This window comes from Cucumis sativus, chromosome 3, assembly GCF_000004075.3.
Source record: "Cucumis sativus cultivar 9930 chromosome 3, Cucumber_9930_V3, whole genome shotgun sequence".
Classification (NCBI taxonomy): Eukaryota; Viridiplantae; Streptophyta; class Magnoliopsida; order Cucurbitales; family Cucurbitaceae; genus Cucumis; species Cucumis sativus.
In genome coordinates, this window is record NC_026657.2 from 22,066,312 (window position 1) to 22,084,665 (window position 18,354).

General features: G+C 41.8%; 1 protein-coding gene across 1 annotated transcript; it reads left to right on the top strand.

Annotated features, from left to right (window-relative positions):
• Nucleotides 1-13,494: 13,494 nt before the first annotated feature.
• LOC101206411 (pentatricopeptide repeat-containing protein At3g16010) lies at nucleotides 13,495-16,184 on the top strand. Its single transcript, XM_004151491.3, has 2 exons — nucleotides 13,495-13,747; nucleotides 13,870-16,184. The coding sequence occupies exons 1-2, from the start codon at nucleotides 13,672-13,674 to the stop codon at nucleotides 15,705-15,707; spliced, it is 1,914 nt and encodes a 637-aa protein (XP_004151539.1). The 5' UTR covers nucleotides 13,495-13,671; the 3' UTR covers nucleotides 15,708-16,184.
• Nucleotides 16,185-18,354: the final 2,170 nt, after the last annotated feature.

An 18,354-nucleotide genomic window follows, 5' to 3' on the forward strand; every position in this document is an offset into this window, starting at 1 on the left:
GAGAATGTAACGAACATACTTGTCCAAGGTGTGTTTACCTATGGCCGTATGCTCCGATTAGCCCCAATTTATCTCGTCTTTATGTCTTGTACGTAGTTTAGTTCAATTTCAAGTCAATATGCATGGGTGTGACATTTCGACATTTTCATATGCAAGCCTGCCAGAGATGAAAATGTTAAAAATGTAATATAGGGGAGGCATACCTGTTGAATCCCCGCCCAAGCCTTGTCGTACTCTTTGCAATCTATGCTTTCTTATTGCAATTGACAATCTTCAATGCTTGTTTTAACAACGTTTTCAATCAATTTAATCATCTTTTACGTTTTCTAAAAATATTTTTTCAAGAACGTGAGGGTTGAAGCGTGTGTTAAAGTTGTCCGCGATTTGCGGATTTTGATCGGCTGACTTGTTCGTCGAGCTAGAATAAGTGCTGCACAATCGTTCACATCGTGTTTGAAGGGTTACGATTGTGACACACGGTGCACGCCCAATGCGCGCGCGCGCCAGATGTCACAATCGTAGCGTTTCAACCTCGAGACGGACGATTGTGTGACACTTGTTCTAACTCGATGGACAAGTCAGCCGATCAAAATCCAAGAGTTGTGGGTAACGTCGATGTATGTCGTAACCTTCGTTTGCGTTTTAGGAAAATTTTATTTATAAAACGCGGGAGAGAAAGAAATATATTGAAATAGACGTTACAATAAGCATTAAAGACTGTCAATTGCAAGGAAAAAGGGTTGCTTGCAAATAGTATAACTAATGCTTGGGTGGGGATTCAACTGGTATGCCTCTCCTATAGTACATTTTGAATATTTTCCTCTCTGGCAGACTTGCATATGAAAATGCCGAAACGTCACACCCAAGCTTTATGACCTAGAATGAAAAGCAAACACCTAAACTAGTTACGGAAACTAAAGATGAGATAAACTTGGGGTAATAGGAGCATATAACCAAAGGTAAACACACTTTGGAAAAATATGTCCGTGACACACTCCCCTACTTAAACAGTTGACGTCCCTGCCGACTGGCAAAGCTGGAATCCTTCAATCTTCTGCCTCCACGCTTTACGGTCTTGGTACGTCTTCCATAGGCTTCTTCCATGAGGAGGCTCTTCTGCTTCACCACAAACTTGTGTATCCTTCTCATGGGTCTTCTTCTTCAACTTCCGTTGATTCCTCGTGTGCTCTCACGAGGTGGAAATCTTCGTGTCTTTAGAAACCGCATCTGTTCGGGTCGCGGCGTCACGATATCCTAACCTTCCACATGAAGGTCCAAGGGGCGATGCTTCCCATCTGCCCACCATTTCAGGCGCTTCGAGACTTCCTCTAAACTGGATCGAACAGTGTCTGATCTACGCTTCCACTTCTTCGCAAGGTTATGGGTCTGAGGTTCCTTCTTCATACAGGAAAAATCAATAGGACACAACAATACATATTGTCCATCACCAATACTCATTGTTGGACTTCCGTAAGTTGATGATTTCTTCATAGCTGTAAGACCCAGTTGTGTTGCCTCCAACGAACGACCCCCATTCTTTTGCACTAACTTGCCGGCCTTCGTCCAACTCATGCCATTGTGAGCGACAGAGTTTTCCTTCATGGATTCTGTTGACGCGTCTCGCATTGGGCCATCAGCTTGACAGGCTTGTGTACGAGCCGGCACATGTGGAACCCCACGATTACTCTTCTTGTGTTCTGACTCGAAATCAAGTTTGAGCATGACTCTTCGTCTCCTTGCTTGATTCGAACTCAGATTCAGCTGAGTACCGAAATGGCAGGCAACGTCGTTGTTCATCTCTCTGACAAACGTTGATCTATGGGAACCCTGTCTCCCATCCCTCAGACCGTGTGCTATGGCCAACGTTTCTTCTTCAAACACTGTATGATTGCCCTCGGTGGCACTCTTCTTCTGACTCTCAGATGCGATAAGGTGTCTATTTTGCAGTAGGACACCACTCAATGCATGACTACACGCCTCAGTGTAAGCTTCAATAGGTTGGGTCAGGCTCGCGGACCCAAGAGTTGGCCCTCGCCTCGGGGCTTGCTTCAGGACACGGTTGTCGACACCCAACCGTCCATTCTCTTCCTTCCGTAAGAAATCTTGTTCTTGATACGGGTCTTTTGCAGGTCTAGTGAATCCTGCACCTGACAGTCTCCTTTACTGTCTCCGGAGTCCAGGTGACTTTGACTGCGCCATATGATGACTATTCTTCATAGGCGACCCTGACGTGGGCAAACTATCACATTTCCCATCCCCATATTTCTCCACGACACACCTTGTGTCTTCTCGAATACGGCCCTCTCTCAGTTGCATGGCTGAGATCGTTCTCAGTCCTTTGGGTTGCCTAAGGTTCGTCTACACAACGGTGGGTTTAGAGCTCGTGATCACCAGACACTTGGCTGCAGGCATTATGATCACTTGATGTTCGAGAAAGAATTCCATTCCGAGAACTACATCAAAGTCATCCATGCCTATAACCACGAAATCAACGAAGCCGCTCTATCCTCCCAACTGTATCACTGCCAGTTTCACCATCCCAACGACAGGTAGAGCTGTAGAATTCACGACCTTCATTTTTCCCGTATCCTTCTTTAATGAAGGTTTAGTCATCTGGCTTCGGCCACCGTTATAAAATTATGAGTGGCACTGGAGTCAACTATAATGCTCTTTGCATGTTTTCGGTTGATCCATGTGTCAACATATATTAGGCCCCCTTTAATACGACCACCTGTCTCCCTCGCTCTCTTTTGAAGGGACGACAAGAGTCTTATGGCTCCCACTCTAATATTCTGAACTCTTTCTTCTTGCCCAACTTCCTCATCTGGTTGACCCGATGTGTCATCTGAGTCTGCAGCTAACGAGGCCTGAAAGGCATAGAAGGCAGCTTTATCTGGACATTCCCTTGCCTGATGTGGTCCATTACATATGTAGCAACTGATAGGACGATTCGACGTGTTTGGATTATCACGTCTTCTTCAGGTGTCCCCCGTATTGGATTGAGAAGGCTTGCGATCTCTACTGGGACTTCCATTTTCTCCAGTAGTCTTGGGGGAATTCAGTCGGCCGTTCCTGTCTCTTCTAGGTGAAGAGCTTTGACGACGTCTCGTCTCTTGAGTGTCATCAGATAGATCGAACAAACGCTCCGCTATTGCATAGGCTGATGCGAGGTCCTGAACTTTCTGTTCGTATAACTTAGTCCTTACCCACGGCTTCAACCCTTCAACAAAGCTGAAGATTTTATCCTTTTCGGTCATGTCGGATACATCTAACATCGGCCCCGCAAATTCCTTCACATACTCCCGAATGGTTCCAGTGTGTTTTAATTCTCGCAGCTTCCGTCGAGCCAGAATGTCGACATTTTCGGGGAAAAACGGCAAGCGAAGTTCTCTCTTTAAACTGTCCCACGTATCTGTTGTGCAACGCCCCTTCTGAATGTCCACATACCGGGATCTCCACCACAACTTGGCATCTTCAGATAGATGCATGGTCGCTAGTGTCACTTTGGCTTCTTCCATATTAGTACTCGTGGCTTTGAAGTACTGCTCAATGTCGAAGATAAAGTTTTCCAGTGCCTTTGCATCTCTTGCCCTACAGAAAGGCTTGGGTTCTGGAATCTTTATCTTGCCAACTGTAATTGCTCCTCCAGCTGGAGCTTGATTGGCCAACGCTCGCATCGTAAGGTTCACCTTCGTGTTTACCTCTACGATTTCGTTTCTAACGACATCCAGGATGGCTCGAAAGTCCTCTGACATGCCATTTATCATTTCCATTATGTCTTTATGTGAGTTATCTAGCTTCATAACTCGCTCCTCCATCCGGGCAACAGAGCCCGACGAACTGTCCCCACGCTCGTAGGTAACATTTCCAGTTCTCCTGATTTGTGACTCTAACGTGTCAACTCTAGCCAACAAATCATGTATGGGTAATCCGTCTAAACGAGCGGACACCGCATCAACAGCATCGGCTCTCTTGGCAACTTCCACAAGCCGTTCCTCAATAAATCAGATGGAATTAGGAACTTCCATCAGGTGGAGCATCTGCTCTTCGATCCCCACCAATCGTTCCTCATTGGTCTTACCCGCTCGTTTTGCAGTCGACATTTTTCTGTCCAAACTGTCACTCAGCCAACTTTGGCTTTGATACCACTTGTCACAATCGTAGCGTTTCAACCTCGAGACGGACGATTGTGCGGCACTTGTTCTAACTCGATGAACAAGTCAGCTGATCAAAATCCAAGAGTTATGGGTAACGTCGATGTATGTCGTAACCTTCGTTTGCGTTTTAGGGAAAATTTATTTATAAAACGCGGGAAAGAAAGAAATACATTGAAATAGACGTTACAATAAGCATTAAAGACTGTCAATTGCAAGGAAAAGGGTTGCTTGCAAAGAGTACAACTAATGCTTGGGCGGGGATTCAACTGGTATGCCTCCCCTATAGTACATTTTGAACATTTTCCTCTTTGGCAGGCTTGCATATGAAAATGCCGAAACGTCACACCCAAGCTTTATGACCTAGAATGAAAAGCAAACACCTAAACTAGTTATGGAAACTAAAGATGAGATAAACTGGGGGTAATCAGAGCATATAACCAAAGGTAAACACACTTTGGAAAAATATGTCCGTGACATCAGACAACCCCAGATGCTTCCAGAAGGCCCTAGACACGCCCATGTGCGTGTTGCCCCGCAAATGCTCGGCCTAGACAGCCCTAGAAGCTTCTAAAACACCCGAGACAGTGCCAGAATGTGCCAGAATGCTCTGGACACACTCGAGAAGGCCCTGGAACATGCTGGAACGTGTTGGACAAGGCTAGAACTTGCTAGAAGGCTACAATGACGGTCAGAAAGTGTCATGAAAGGTCTAGTCCTGTCTAGAATGTTCTAGGCTTCCTTGTTATGTACCAAATGAGCTTGTAATCTCTAGAAACTCCCTTGGCCGACCTTCTAAGGCCCAAGGTCGGTGGGGATGGTCTATAAATACTTGGGGAGGGCCTCATTTGGATCAAGCCTTGCAACCTTGCATCTTGGCATGTCTTAGCCAAGCAAGGTCACCTTGCCACACTAAGTCTCCTTGCCCATGGCACCCTCATGGCAAGAGACAACATATTTGTACCCAAATATGTATTCATCTATTCTTGGAATGTAATGTATCATTCCCAAGACGTATCCATCCAAACTCCCTTATCATTTCAACCTCTCTCGTGTCTTGCAACCAACCTAAGTACTTTCGCTGCAACACGTTGACGTAGTGCTTGGTGCACTACCCCTTCCGGGAAAGGCTTACTTGGCTACGTGGGCATTGTAGTTAGCCAAGTGCCGCACGTATGGTTAGCTTCAGACTCTAACCACGTGACATTTGGTATCAGAGCGGTTCGATTCTGCGGCACCAACGGATTTGGTATTAGAGCAGTTCGATTCTGCGGCACCAACGGAGTTGGTATTGAAGTCGTTCGACTGTGCAGCTTCAATGGGAACTTTCGACAAGAGTGTGATGCTCCCGAAAGGAGGAGGGCATCCAGAGCCCGAAGTCTGGAATTGGGTATCAAGAGCCCTAAGTCTTGAATCTCCTTAGGATGTATCAGAGCAATGGTGTGAGGACCTAGGTACACCTAAGTGACGTGATAAGGTTGTCAAGACGAGAAGAGACGATCGAAGTTGGATTGCGAAATGCAAGGTTAACCGTGGATGGCGAGCTCCACGCAAAAATGGTGCCAACGACAAAGACTCCTCGATGATGATGGCGCAACAACCAAGGCTCAGAATGCGCACCGCCTTGCGCATAATCTTGGACCGGCATGCGCGTCGTCTTACGCATACTAACGGGAAGCACTCCGGAACGTGCTAACTCTTCAGCGTCACAACGAGGGCGTTGCGAAGATTGAGTGGGGGAGGGTGTCACGTGTTAAATTTTGATCCCAAAAATCACCCCCAAAATTGCGCCAATACGTGCCACGACTCCTTCAGCAAGGCCCAGGAGTAGCCCAACGTGGTCCCAAGATAGCCCAAGGGTGACCACGACATATGCCCATGACATTGGCAGGTACCTCTCGAGGACGACTCACAAGCCTCGCACGCGTGCCACGACAAGTGCCCACGACAGCCCGAGTGTCAGCCCACAACACAGCCCCATGGCACGCCCAGATGCCCGTTGACACGGCCATAGGCGCCCGGCACCAGCGCCCACCATTGGGCCCATGCGCATGTGCACATGCGCATGGCCAGGCAGCAAGCCAAGCAACCGTGCGCGCAGCCCCGCGCGCGCCCCAGTCGGCCGCCCATGCTCACCCATGCATGACGCGCACGGCCCCCGCGTGCACGCGCCCATGCTGACGCTGCACGCAGCATTGTGTGCGCAGCCAACGGCCGCGACAGGCGCGGGCGGCCCCAGCACGTGCGCCCGTGGCCGCCCAACGTCTAGACGACCCCAGAACCTCCGAGAAGCTTTTAGAAGAATCAGGAAGGCACGCACGGTGTCACAATCGTAGCGTTTCAACCTCGAGATGAATGATTGTGAGACATTTGTTCTAACTCGATGAACAAGTCTGTCGATCAAAATCCAAGAGTTGTGGGTAATGTCGACGTATGTCGTAACCTTCTTTTGCGTTTTAGGGAAATTTTATTTATAAAATTCGGGAAAGAAAGAAATACATTGAAATAGACGTTACAATAAGCATTAAAGACTGTCAATTGCAAGGAAAAAGGGTTGCTTGCAAAGAGTACAACTAATGCTTGGGCAGGGATTCAACTGGTATGCCTCCCCTATAGTACATTTTGAACATTTTCCTCTCTGGCAGACTTGCATATGAAAATGTCGAAACGTCACACCCTAGCTTTATCACCTAGAATGAAAAGCAAACACCTAAACTAGTTATGGAAATTAAAGATGAGATAAACTGGGGGTAATCGGAGCATATAACCAAAGGTAAACACACTTTGGAATAATTTGTCCGTGACACACTCCCCCACTTAAACAGTTGACGTCCCCGTCGACTGGCAAAGCTGGAATCCTTCGATCTTCTGCCTCCACGCTTCACAGTCTTTGGTACGTCTTCCACAGGCTTCTTCCATGAGGAGGCTCTTCTGCTTCACCACGAACTTGCGTATCTTCCCCATGGGTCTTCTAATTGTCCTCACTTCCTTAGCGAGGACTTCTTCAACTTCTGCTTGTCCCTCGTGTCTTCTCACGAGGTGGAGATCTTTGCATCTTTAGAAACTGCATCTGTTCAGGTCGCAGCGTCACGATATCCTGACCTTCCACATGAAGGTCCACGAGGCGATGCTTCCCATCTGCCCATCTTTTCGGCCGCTTCGAGACTCTCTCTAGATTGGCTCGAACAGTGTTTGATCTTCGCTTCCACTTCTCTGCAATGTTACGAGTCTGAGGCTCCTTCATGCAGGGAAAATCAACAGGACGTGACATTGCATGTTGTCCGTCACTAACACTCATTGTTGGACTTTCGTCAGTTGATGATTTCTTCATAGCTGTAACACCAAGTAGGGTTGCCTCCAAAGAACGACCCCCGTTCTTTTGCACTAACTTACCGACCTTCGTCGAACTCATGATAGAGTTTCCCTTCATGGATTCTATTGACGCGTCTCGCATTGGGCCATCAGCTTGACAGGCCGGTGCACGAGCCGACACATGTGGAACCCCACGATTGCTTTTCTTGCGTTCTGACCCAAAATCAAGTTTGAGCACGACTCTTCGTCTCCTTGCTAGATTCAAAGTCAGATTCGACCGAGTATCAAAATGGCGGGCAACGTCGTTGTTCATCTCTCTGCAAACGTTGATCTATGGGAACCCAATCTCCCATCCCTCAGACTGTGTGCTATGGCCAACGTTTCTTCGTCAAACACTGTATGATTGCCCTCCGTGGCACTCTTCTTCTGACTCTCAGATGCGATAGGGTGTCTATTCTGCAGTAGTACACCACTCAACACATGACTACACGCCTCAGCGTAAGTTTCAACAGGTCGGGTCACGCTTACGGACCCAAGAGTTGGCCCTCTCCTCGGGGCTTGCTTCAGGACACGGTTGTCGACACCCAACCGTCATTTCTCTTCTTCACATAAAAAGTCTTGTGCTTCATACGGAGCTTTTACAGGTCTAGTGAATCCTGCACCAGACAATCTCCTTGACTGTCTCCGGAGTCCAGACGACTCTGGCTGCGCCATACGACAATCACTCTTCGTAGGCGATTCTGACATGGGCAAATTGTCATGTTTCCCATCACCACATCTCTCCACGACACACCTTGTGTCTTTCTGAATACGGTCCCCTCTTAGTTGCATGCTGAGATTACTCTCAATCCTTTAGGTTGCCGAAGGACCGTCTGCACAAGGGTGGGTTTAGAGCTCGTGATCACCAGACACTTAGCTGCAGGCATTATGACTACTTGATGTTCGAGGAGGAATTCCATTTCGAGTACGACATCAAAGTCATCCATGCCTACAACCACGAAGTCAACGAAACCGCTCCATCCTCTCAACTGTATCACCGCTCGTTTTACTACTCAAACGACGGGTAAAGTTGTAGAATTCACGGCCTTCATTTTTCCCGTATCCTTCTTCCAATGAAGGTTTAGTCGTCTGGCTTCTGCCATCGTTATGAAATTATGGATTGTACCAGAGTCAACCATAGTGCTTCTTGCATGGTTCCGGTTGATCCAGGTGTCAACATATATTAGGCCCCCTTTGGTACGGCCACTTGTCTCCCCCGCTTTCTTCTGAAAGGACTACAAGAGTCTTATGGCACCCACTCTAACATTTTGAACTCTTTCTTCTTGCCCAACTTCCTCCTCTGGTTGACCCGACGTGTCATCTGAGTCTGTAGCTAACGAGGCCTGAAAGACATAGAAGGTAGCTTTATCCAGACATTCCCTTGCCCGATGTGGTTCGTTACAAATGTAGCAACTGATAGAAGTGTGGGATGTCCTCTGATTATTGGGCCTCTGCCCATTGTTCCCCGTATTTGACTGGAAAGGCTTGCGGTCTCTACCGGGACTTCTATTTCAACTGACAACTTCGGGAGAATTCGGTCGACTGTTTCTATCTCTTCCAGGTGAAGAGCTTTGTTGACGCGTCTCGTCTCTTGAATGTCACTAGACAGATCAAACAAGCGTTTAGCTGTCGCATAGGCTGATACGAGGTCTTTGACCTTCTGCTCCTATAGCTTAGTCCTTGCCCACGGCTTCAGTCCTTCAACAAAACTAAAGATCTTGTCCTTTTCAGTCATGTCAGATATGTCCAACATCAGCCCCGCAAACTGCTTCACATACTCTCGAATGGTTCCAGTATGCTTTAACTCCCGTAGTTTCCGTCGAGCTAGAATCTCGACATTCTCTGGAAAAAACTGTGAACGGAGTTCTCTCTTCAAATTGTCCCACGTGTCTATTACGCAACGCCTTTCCTGAATGTCAATATATCGGGTCCTCCACCACAACTTTGCATCCTCAGATAGATGCATGGTCGCCAACGTCACTTTGGCTTCCTCCGTTACGGTGTTTGTGGCTTTAAAGTACTGCTCAATATCAAAGATAAAGTTTTCCAATGCCTTCGCATCCCTTGCCCCACAGAAGGGCATGGGTTCCAGAAACTTTATCTTGCCAACTGTAATCGCTCCTCCAGTCGGAGCTTGATTGACCAACGTTCGCATAGTAAGGTTCACCTTCGTGTTCACCTCTACGATTTCGTTTCTAACGACATCCAAGGTGGCTCGAAAGTCCTCGGACATGCCATTTATCATTTCCATTATATCCTTCTGAGAGTTATCTAGCTCCATAACTCGCTCCTCCATCCGGGCAACACAACCCGATGAACTGTCCCCACGCTCGTAGGGAACATTTTCAATTCTTTGGATTTGTGACTCTAGCGTGTCAACTCTAGCCAACAAATCTTGTATGGGTAATCTGTCTAGGCGACCGGACACCACGTCAACATCATCAGTTCTCTCGGAAACTTCCTCAAGACGTTCTTCCATCAATCAGATGGAATCAGGAACTTCCATCAGGTGGAGTATCTGCTCTTCGATCCCCACCAACCGTTCTTCATGGGTCTTGCTCGCTCGTTTTGCAGTCGATATTTTATTTTTGTCCCAAACTGTCACTCAGCCAACTTTGGCTCTGATACCACTTGTCACAATCGTAGCGTTTCAACCTCGAGAAGGACGATTGTGCGGCACTTGTTCTAACTCGGTGAACAAGTCAGCCGATCAAAACCCAAGAGTTGTGGGTAACGTCGACGTATGTCGTAACCTTCCTTTGCGTTTTAGGGAAATTTTATTTATAGAACGCGAGAAAGAAATAAATACATTGAAATAGAAGTTACAATAAGCATTAAAGACTATCAATTGCAAGGAAAAAGAGTTGCTTGCAAAGAGTACAACTAATGCTTGGGCGGGGATTCAACTGGTATGCCTCCCCTATAGTACATTTTGAACATTTTCCTCTCTGGCAGGCTTGCATATGAAAATGCAGAAACGTCACACCCAAGCTTTATGACCTAGAATGAAAAGCAAACACCTAAACTAGTTATGGAAACTAAAGATGAGATAAACTTGGGGTAATTGGAGCATATAACCAAAGGTAAATATGATGGAACTAAGTCATGCACAGCGGAAAAAGAATCGAATTTCTACCCTAATTGCCACAATTAACATATAACTATAAACTAATCAAATTAGGGTTTTAAGAAATATTACCTTTGAAGCTTTCAAAAGGTTTGATATCTTCTTACCAAATTCTAACCGAGACCACCACTAGTACTCAACTGCTATCCTCTAGACAAAGAACCGGGTTGTGGGACCCAATTTTGGTGTAGAAAGTAATGGAGATAAAATGAGATTGGAAGCTTTCTTTTTTTCTTTTGTTGAGATGATGAAAATGATAAAAGAGGCAAAAGTTTTTTAACATTTTGAAAACACCTCTATTTATAGCCTAATTACATGCAAAAATGCATGCAATTCATTTGCCAAATCTCAACACCTAATGTTCCACTAACAATTAGTGGAACTTAGTGGGCTAGGTGTCTATATCTCATATAGCCACATATCCCACTAAGAGTTAGTGGGATTATCCACACAAAATGTTGGATTTTCCCACTAACTTAGTCCAAGGGTAAAATGGTCATTAGATATTTCTAGTCAAAAGTCAAACTTTGACTTTTCTTAGTCAAAAGTCAATATTTTGACTTTTTACCATTTTGTCCGTCTTGACTAATTCCAACCTCCCGAGCATGAATCCGCATTCATTTTTCCAAAATTCAAATCACATTTGAATATAAGGCCGGTCAAAGTTTGACTTTTCAAAGTCAAAAGTCAACATTTTGACTTTTTACTATTTTTGACCAATTCCGAGCTTCTTAGTATGAATCCGCATTCATACTTATAGTATGTAAAACATAAATCTCTATTTCTAATTAGAAGACCGACGATTTATATCACTGTATATGTCGGTTTTCCTTTCTTCTCCCTATTCGAACAATTCGACTTATTTCATCACACTGTTCTAAGTTTAATCCATATGAGCTAGCAGAGGAACCTAATTGGACCTATAGATCATGGGCTCCAACGATTCAAGATTAACTAGCTAAACTCTTTTAAACCGAGTTAATCAACATTCGTTAACTAACGGGTCATTCCACTAAAGTCCCGTTGTTGCACTCCCCTCACTATAGATATATTTGTGTCCATTTGATAAAACCATAATCAGTAAGTTAATCCTTCACAGGTTGCTCGTAACCTTGGCTGGGTCAAAATACCGTTTTACCCCCAAGATTACATCTTGCTCCTTAAGTCCCACTAATCCACTATTGAACAATTGGTTTAAGGTTCAACCTATAAACTTAATCCCTCTCGGGCCAATGAGAGGGTGGGGCCCCTTGTTCAAGACTTGGATTCAGTGCTTAAGAGAGCAACCTATCTACTAACCCTAAAGCGGGTAGGAGTGAATTCCATCTTGTACCCTATGTTCCCAGCTATCCACCTGATGTTACCCCTGAAATGGGAGGCTTATTGGCCAACGCTGATGAGCTGCCCTCACCTATGCAGATCTAAGGATAATCTCGTGTGAACAGGAGTTCATAGTTAACTCAGGATTAAGACTAAGTTACCTAGGTCATCAATAATTGAAATAGTCAGTTTTAAACAGTAAACGGTGTTATAACGTAAAAAAGACTAATTCATGGTTCAGTCTTATGTAAAACATTTTACATAGGATGCCCCCACTTTCATGTCTCTACATGAACGATTAGGATCACTTCGTTTGTACTACTAAAGTGGGCCGCATCCATAGTTTCTCTAAATAAGGCGCCCAACCTTTATTTCATATACTATAGACTATTTAGGCTATATACTCTCGAACTTGATCCACGTTTATGTTTACACATAAAGTTCAAGTTTATTCAAAAATAGCCTTGGAACTTGATTTATTGGATTTAAGATTATAATATTTAATTTCTCAATAACAACTTTATTGAACAGAATATGATTTACAAACTACGAGTTTTAGGACAAAAAATTCCAACAAAATACACTTTGGAAAAATATGTCCGTGACACACGGCGCGCGCCCAACGCGCGCGTGCGCGGAAGGCTCTGGAAGGCCCGCGCGCGCGCCAGACAACCCTAGATGCTTCCATAAGGCCTCAGACACGCCCATGTGCGTGCTGCCCCACCCATGCTCGGCCTAGACAACCCCAGAAGCTTCTAGAATGCCCGAGACAGTGCCAGAATGTGCCAGAATGGTCTGGACACACCCGAGAAGGCCCTGGAACATGCTGGAACGTGCTGGACAAGGCTAGAACGTGCTAGAAGGCTACTCATCGGAAAGTGTCATGAAAGGTCTAGTCCTCTCTAGAATGTTCTAGGCTTCCTTGTAATGTATTAAACAATCTTGTATCATCTAGAAAGTCCCTTGGCCGACCTTATGAGGCCCTAGGTCAGTTTGGCAAGGCTATCAATACTTGTAAGGGCCCTCATTTGTAAACCAAGAAGTAAACCAATAAGAGAAAGTGTTCTCTTAAGCTCTCTCAACTTCTCACTCACTCTCTTGCCAACCCATTGTGATTTCTAAGTGCCTTAGGTGCACTAATCATCTTCCGCTGCATATTGTTGAGGTTATTCATAGTGCTTGGTGCACTAACCTCTTGTTGAGGCTTACTTGGCTAACGGAGACGACATAGTCAAGCCAAATGTTGCACGATTGGTTAGCTTCAAATTCTAACCACGTGATAATAGTCTTCCATCCTAGATGTGGGAGGTTGGAAGGTTCTAATTCTTCTATATGTATGATGACTCAAATTGAAATTTAATTTTTTTTGTTTCCAAATTTTCTATCAAACATATTTTAACTTTTTAGGATTAAATTTATTACTTAGTTGCTTTCCTTTATCATCCCCACATCAAAAAAAAATAATTAAAAATGTTTAGAAATAAGAAAGAATTTGTTCCGAGAAAAGCCATGAAAAAAAGAATTATTAGCTATCGGTAGCCAGTTGGTTCGGTTTACAATAAAGAAACCGGCAGCCAAATTGGAGCATTCCTGAACGAAACATTGAGAAAAATAGTTCGCCAGTTTTCCCTTCCCATCTCTTCTTCTTCCTCAATCGCTCCAATTTATGAGTACTTGATTCAGTGTTCATCGATTTTCTCCAATGGCATTCTAACAATAATGAATTTCACATCACTCGCTTCAAAGCGTTCCATCTCGTCTCTCCACCCTCTCTCTACCAGAATAAAGCAAACAGGTTAGCTTCATTTTCACTAACTTCAATGCCGGCTCACATAATCTTCAAAAATTCCTCTTTTTCATATTAACAAATCCCCATTTTCACTTAATCAACTCTTTATGTTTTACTTCTTTTTGTAGAAAATGAAATTGTTCAAATGTTTCGAGTGTCCACTCCAAGTCCCGAAGCCTCCAACTTCTCTTTCAATCGGAAGGTGCTGCGGAGGGATCCTTCTGTTCGTACTCTAGACGAGAGATTCATAAGGATTTTGAAAATTTTCAAATGGGGTTCTGATGCAGAGAAGGCGATTGAAGTACTGAAGCTCAAAGTTGATCACAGGTTAGTTCATCAAGTTTTGGACATTGATGTAGAAATTAGGGCTAAAATTCAATTCTTCAAATGGGCTGGAAAGAGACAGCATTTCCAGCATGATTCCACTACGTATATGGCTTTAATTCGTTGTTTAGAGGAATCTGGACTTGTTGATGAAATGTGGAGGACAATCCAAGATATGATTCGTAGTCCATGTTCTGTTGGTCCAGCTGAATGGTCTGAAATTCTTAAAATCTTAGGAAAGGCAAAAATGGTGAACAAGGCATTGTCTGTGTTTTATCAGATTAAAGGTCGTAAATGCAACCCAACAGCAACAGTTTACAATACTTTGATCTTGATGCTTATGCATGAAGGTCACCATGAAAAGATTCATGAGCTCTACAATGAGATATGCAGTGAGGGTAACTGTTCCCCTGATACAATCACTTACAGTGCACTTATCTCGGCGTTTGGAAAACTAGAACGTTATGATTTCGCATTTCGACTATTTGACGAGATGAAGGAGAATGGCTTACACCCGACTGAAAAGATTTATACTACCATATTGGCAATGTATTTTAAGTTGAATAAGGTTGAGGCAGCTTTGCGTTTGGTTGAGGAGATGAAAGGAAAGGGTTGTGCTCCAACTGTTTTTACTTACACTGAATTAATAAAGGGGCTTGGGAAAGTTGGAAGGGTAGATGATGCTTATAGTTTGTTTTTTAATATGTTGAAAGACGGTTGCAAGCCTGATGTTGTACTTATAAACAATTTGATCAATATATTGGGCAGGGCGGGTCGTTTGGAAGATGCTTTAAAGCTTTTTGGTAAAATGGATTCTTTGCAGTGTGCACCCAATGTGGTTACATACAACACTGTAATAAAAGCTATCTTTGAATCAAAAGCTCCAGCTTCTGAGGCTGCTTTGTGGTTTGAAAAGATGAAGGCAAACGGCATTGCTCCCAGTTCGTTCACGTATGCAATTCTTATTGATGGTTTCTGCAAGACAAATAGAGTTGAGAAGGCTTTATTGCTTCTTGAAGAAATGGATGAAAAGGGGTTTCCTCCATGTCCAGCTGCTTATTGCAGCCTGATCGATAGTCTTGGACGGGCAAAAAGATATGAAGCTGCAAATGAGCTATTTCAAGAACTAAAAGAGAACTGTGGACGCTCTAGTGCACGGGTATATGCTGTGATGATAAAACATTTTGGCAACTGTGGACGTCTAAGTGATGCTGTTGATCTTTTTTGTGAAATGAAAAAACTTGGATGTAGCCCTGATGTTTATACTTATAATGCACTCATGTCAGGGATGATAAGGGCTGGAATGATTGACGAGGCTCATTCCTTGATGAGGAACATGAGAGAAAATGGTTGCACGCCAGACATAAAATCGCACAATATTATATTAAATGGCTTAGCTAAGACTGGTGGCCCGAAGCGAGCAATTGAAATGTTTACAAAGATGAAAGAATCAGAGATCATGCCAGATGCAGTTTCGTATAATACCATACTTAGTTGTCTCAGTCGAGCTGGTATGTTTGAGATGGCTGCAAAGTTAATGAGAGAGATGAAGTTGAAAGGTTTCGAGTACGATTCCATCACTTACTCGTCAATCCTTGAAGCAGTTGGTAAAGTTGATGAAGATTGCAGTCCAACTGCTTAATTGTAAAGATCATATGCTAGTTTCTCTTAAGCTTTCTCTTAAGGTTTATAGATTAACATAATATTTTGAAGTACCCCATGTACTTCTTATCAGCAATTCGATAATCAACATCGACAAACATCTTAACAGCACAAAGGCTTTCTCTTTTTAGTAATGCCATCAGTGAGGTCATGTTTCTTTTAACCATGGCTAGCAGCGAGCTAGATGGAGGTTACAACCATTCATAAAGGTTAAGTGCCTTGGGAGGGTTCCATCAAATCTTAATCTTGGGTTAACAAGCGACATTGACCGTGGATCCCACCCAACAATTTTGGTTAAGATATCGTTTTGGTCCCTTTTCTTTGAGTTTCATTCTATATACCTTTCTTTTAAGTTATTGTAATCGTATTTTCAATAAATCTTAAATATAAACAGTTATTAGTTTATTTTTTATTTTAAAGACAAAAAAAAATCATCTACCATGAGACCTTTGTCCTACCAATCTCGCATGAAGAAAAGAGTTTATTCCTTAGTTTCTAAAGAGAAAAAGAATATATAGCTTTAAATAATGCTATATTTTTTTTTAGTTTCGATTATCAACTAAATAATTATTTAATTTAGTTTTTGTACTTACTCTCAAAATATCCACTTTTGCTCATGTGATTGTGATTTAAAAATGGACAATTTTGGTTCTGGGTTCCATTTTTAGCTCTTTTTTCCTTTCTAAATTTTAGGTTGAAGTTTTGTAAACATAAAATAATCAATTTTTAAAAGTAGGTGGGAGTCAAATTGAAAAATACAAAGCCAGGTTGAAACAAAGCTTAAAATCTACCAAATAAAACTACTATCTAAATCATACTTCAGTAAACTTCTATAGTAATTTCTTAAACAAAATTGAAATTGAAAATTTTCTATTTCAATTTTAACAATGAGAGCAAAATATCTACTTAGAATGTTACTACACTTTAGAAGTTATTTTGTATGGTTTTATACCATGTAGACATAATAATAATAAAGTTAAATTACAAAAAAAAAAAAAAAAAAAAGAAGCAATGAACTTTGTAGTTTAGGTAAAAGTATACTTAAACGAAATTATTTTTAAAATATCCTTAAACTTTAGAAAGAGTATCTTTTTATTTAAAAATATCCCTAAACTATATATAAAAAAAGTTCAATAAATACTTAACATACTCTTATTTATCTAAATTTCATACTATTTTCTTACCAACCATAATTTTAGATTTATTTGACTATTAACAAAAGACTAATAAACATCTATCTAAATAATTATTGTCTAATTATAATATAGTTAATTGTCAAATAAAAAAATGTATTCGTTTATTAGCTAATACGATAATTGGATAAATTTATTAGTATAATTATTTTTAATAATTATTGTTTGAATTTTGTATTTTGAAAAATTGGAAGGTGTGATAGAATTTTATGTTTTAGTAGAGGTTTAAAATATTAATATTAATATATATATATTATCTTGACAAAGCCACGTAGAAAAGGTTAGGTGGAGGACATTAATTTAGTTTAATAATAATTGGGTTTAGGTTTGAGAAAAGTGACAAAAAAGAAAAGAAAAGGTCTAAAAATAATAATTAAAAGTATGGAAATAAGCGGGCGAAGAAGAAATGATTACGCAGGCGGGGGGCCCCCACCACCCCTTCCCTTTTATCTTTCATTCTAATCCAAATCCAAACGCCGTTACTTCACGTCACGCCCCCAATCTCCTCCCCTCCTCAAGTTATCTCTGTATTTATCATTTATGTTTATATTCATTGCTGCTTGATTCTCTTTACATCTCTATTTTCTCCTTTCATATTTTACTCATTTCTATTTTACCTTTTCTTATAACTTTTCAAATCCATCTAATTTATGATTTAAACTATAGATACATGTGAAGTACTCAAATTTAACAAACATATTTCAACCATCAATTCTCTCATTTAGTCTTAAAATTGAAATTACAATTTTATTATCTAAATGTTTGTGTTTTTGAAATTGGGATTAAGAGTAACATGTTCACTTGAGCTGTTTGAATTTTAATTTCAGTAAATTTAATATTTTTTAACTTTTTGTTTTGTTTTATTTTTTATATTTTTAATTGTCTAATTTCAACAGCTGTATTTTCTACTATATTTTAATTTTAATTTACTAAAAAACATGAAAATATATTGAAGTATTGTATCTTTTTGCATGAAAGTTATTATTATCATTTAATCCATTTTGGTAAATTAATTTTAATGGACTGCATTTAACATTTATGGAAAGTTTTGTGATTAAAATGCTATTCAAGATATGTGGACTAAAATTTAACATATAACACCAAAATAGTATTTTAAGTAAATTTAAAATTTAATTTTGTTGGGTAACTCTTTCGGTTTACTTTAATTATATGTTTTATTTTTTAGCACAATAATTATAAGGTGAGTGATCAAACTTTCCACCATTAAAAAAAATCATGTCAATTATGGTTGAATTAAGTTTATTTTTCCAAGTTTATTATATCTTCAACTTTAAGAAGAGAGGTAGACTTAAACATGGACCACTCATCGTGTTCATCCATCCTTCTACAAAGCGGACCACTCAAAACAAGGCAACCTCTACTCTTATGTGCACATAATACCTAGCTCTTGATAGCAATTAAGCTAATGATTTA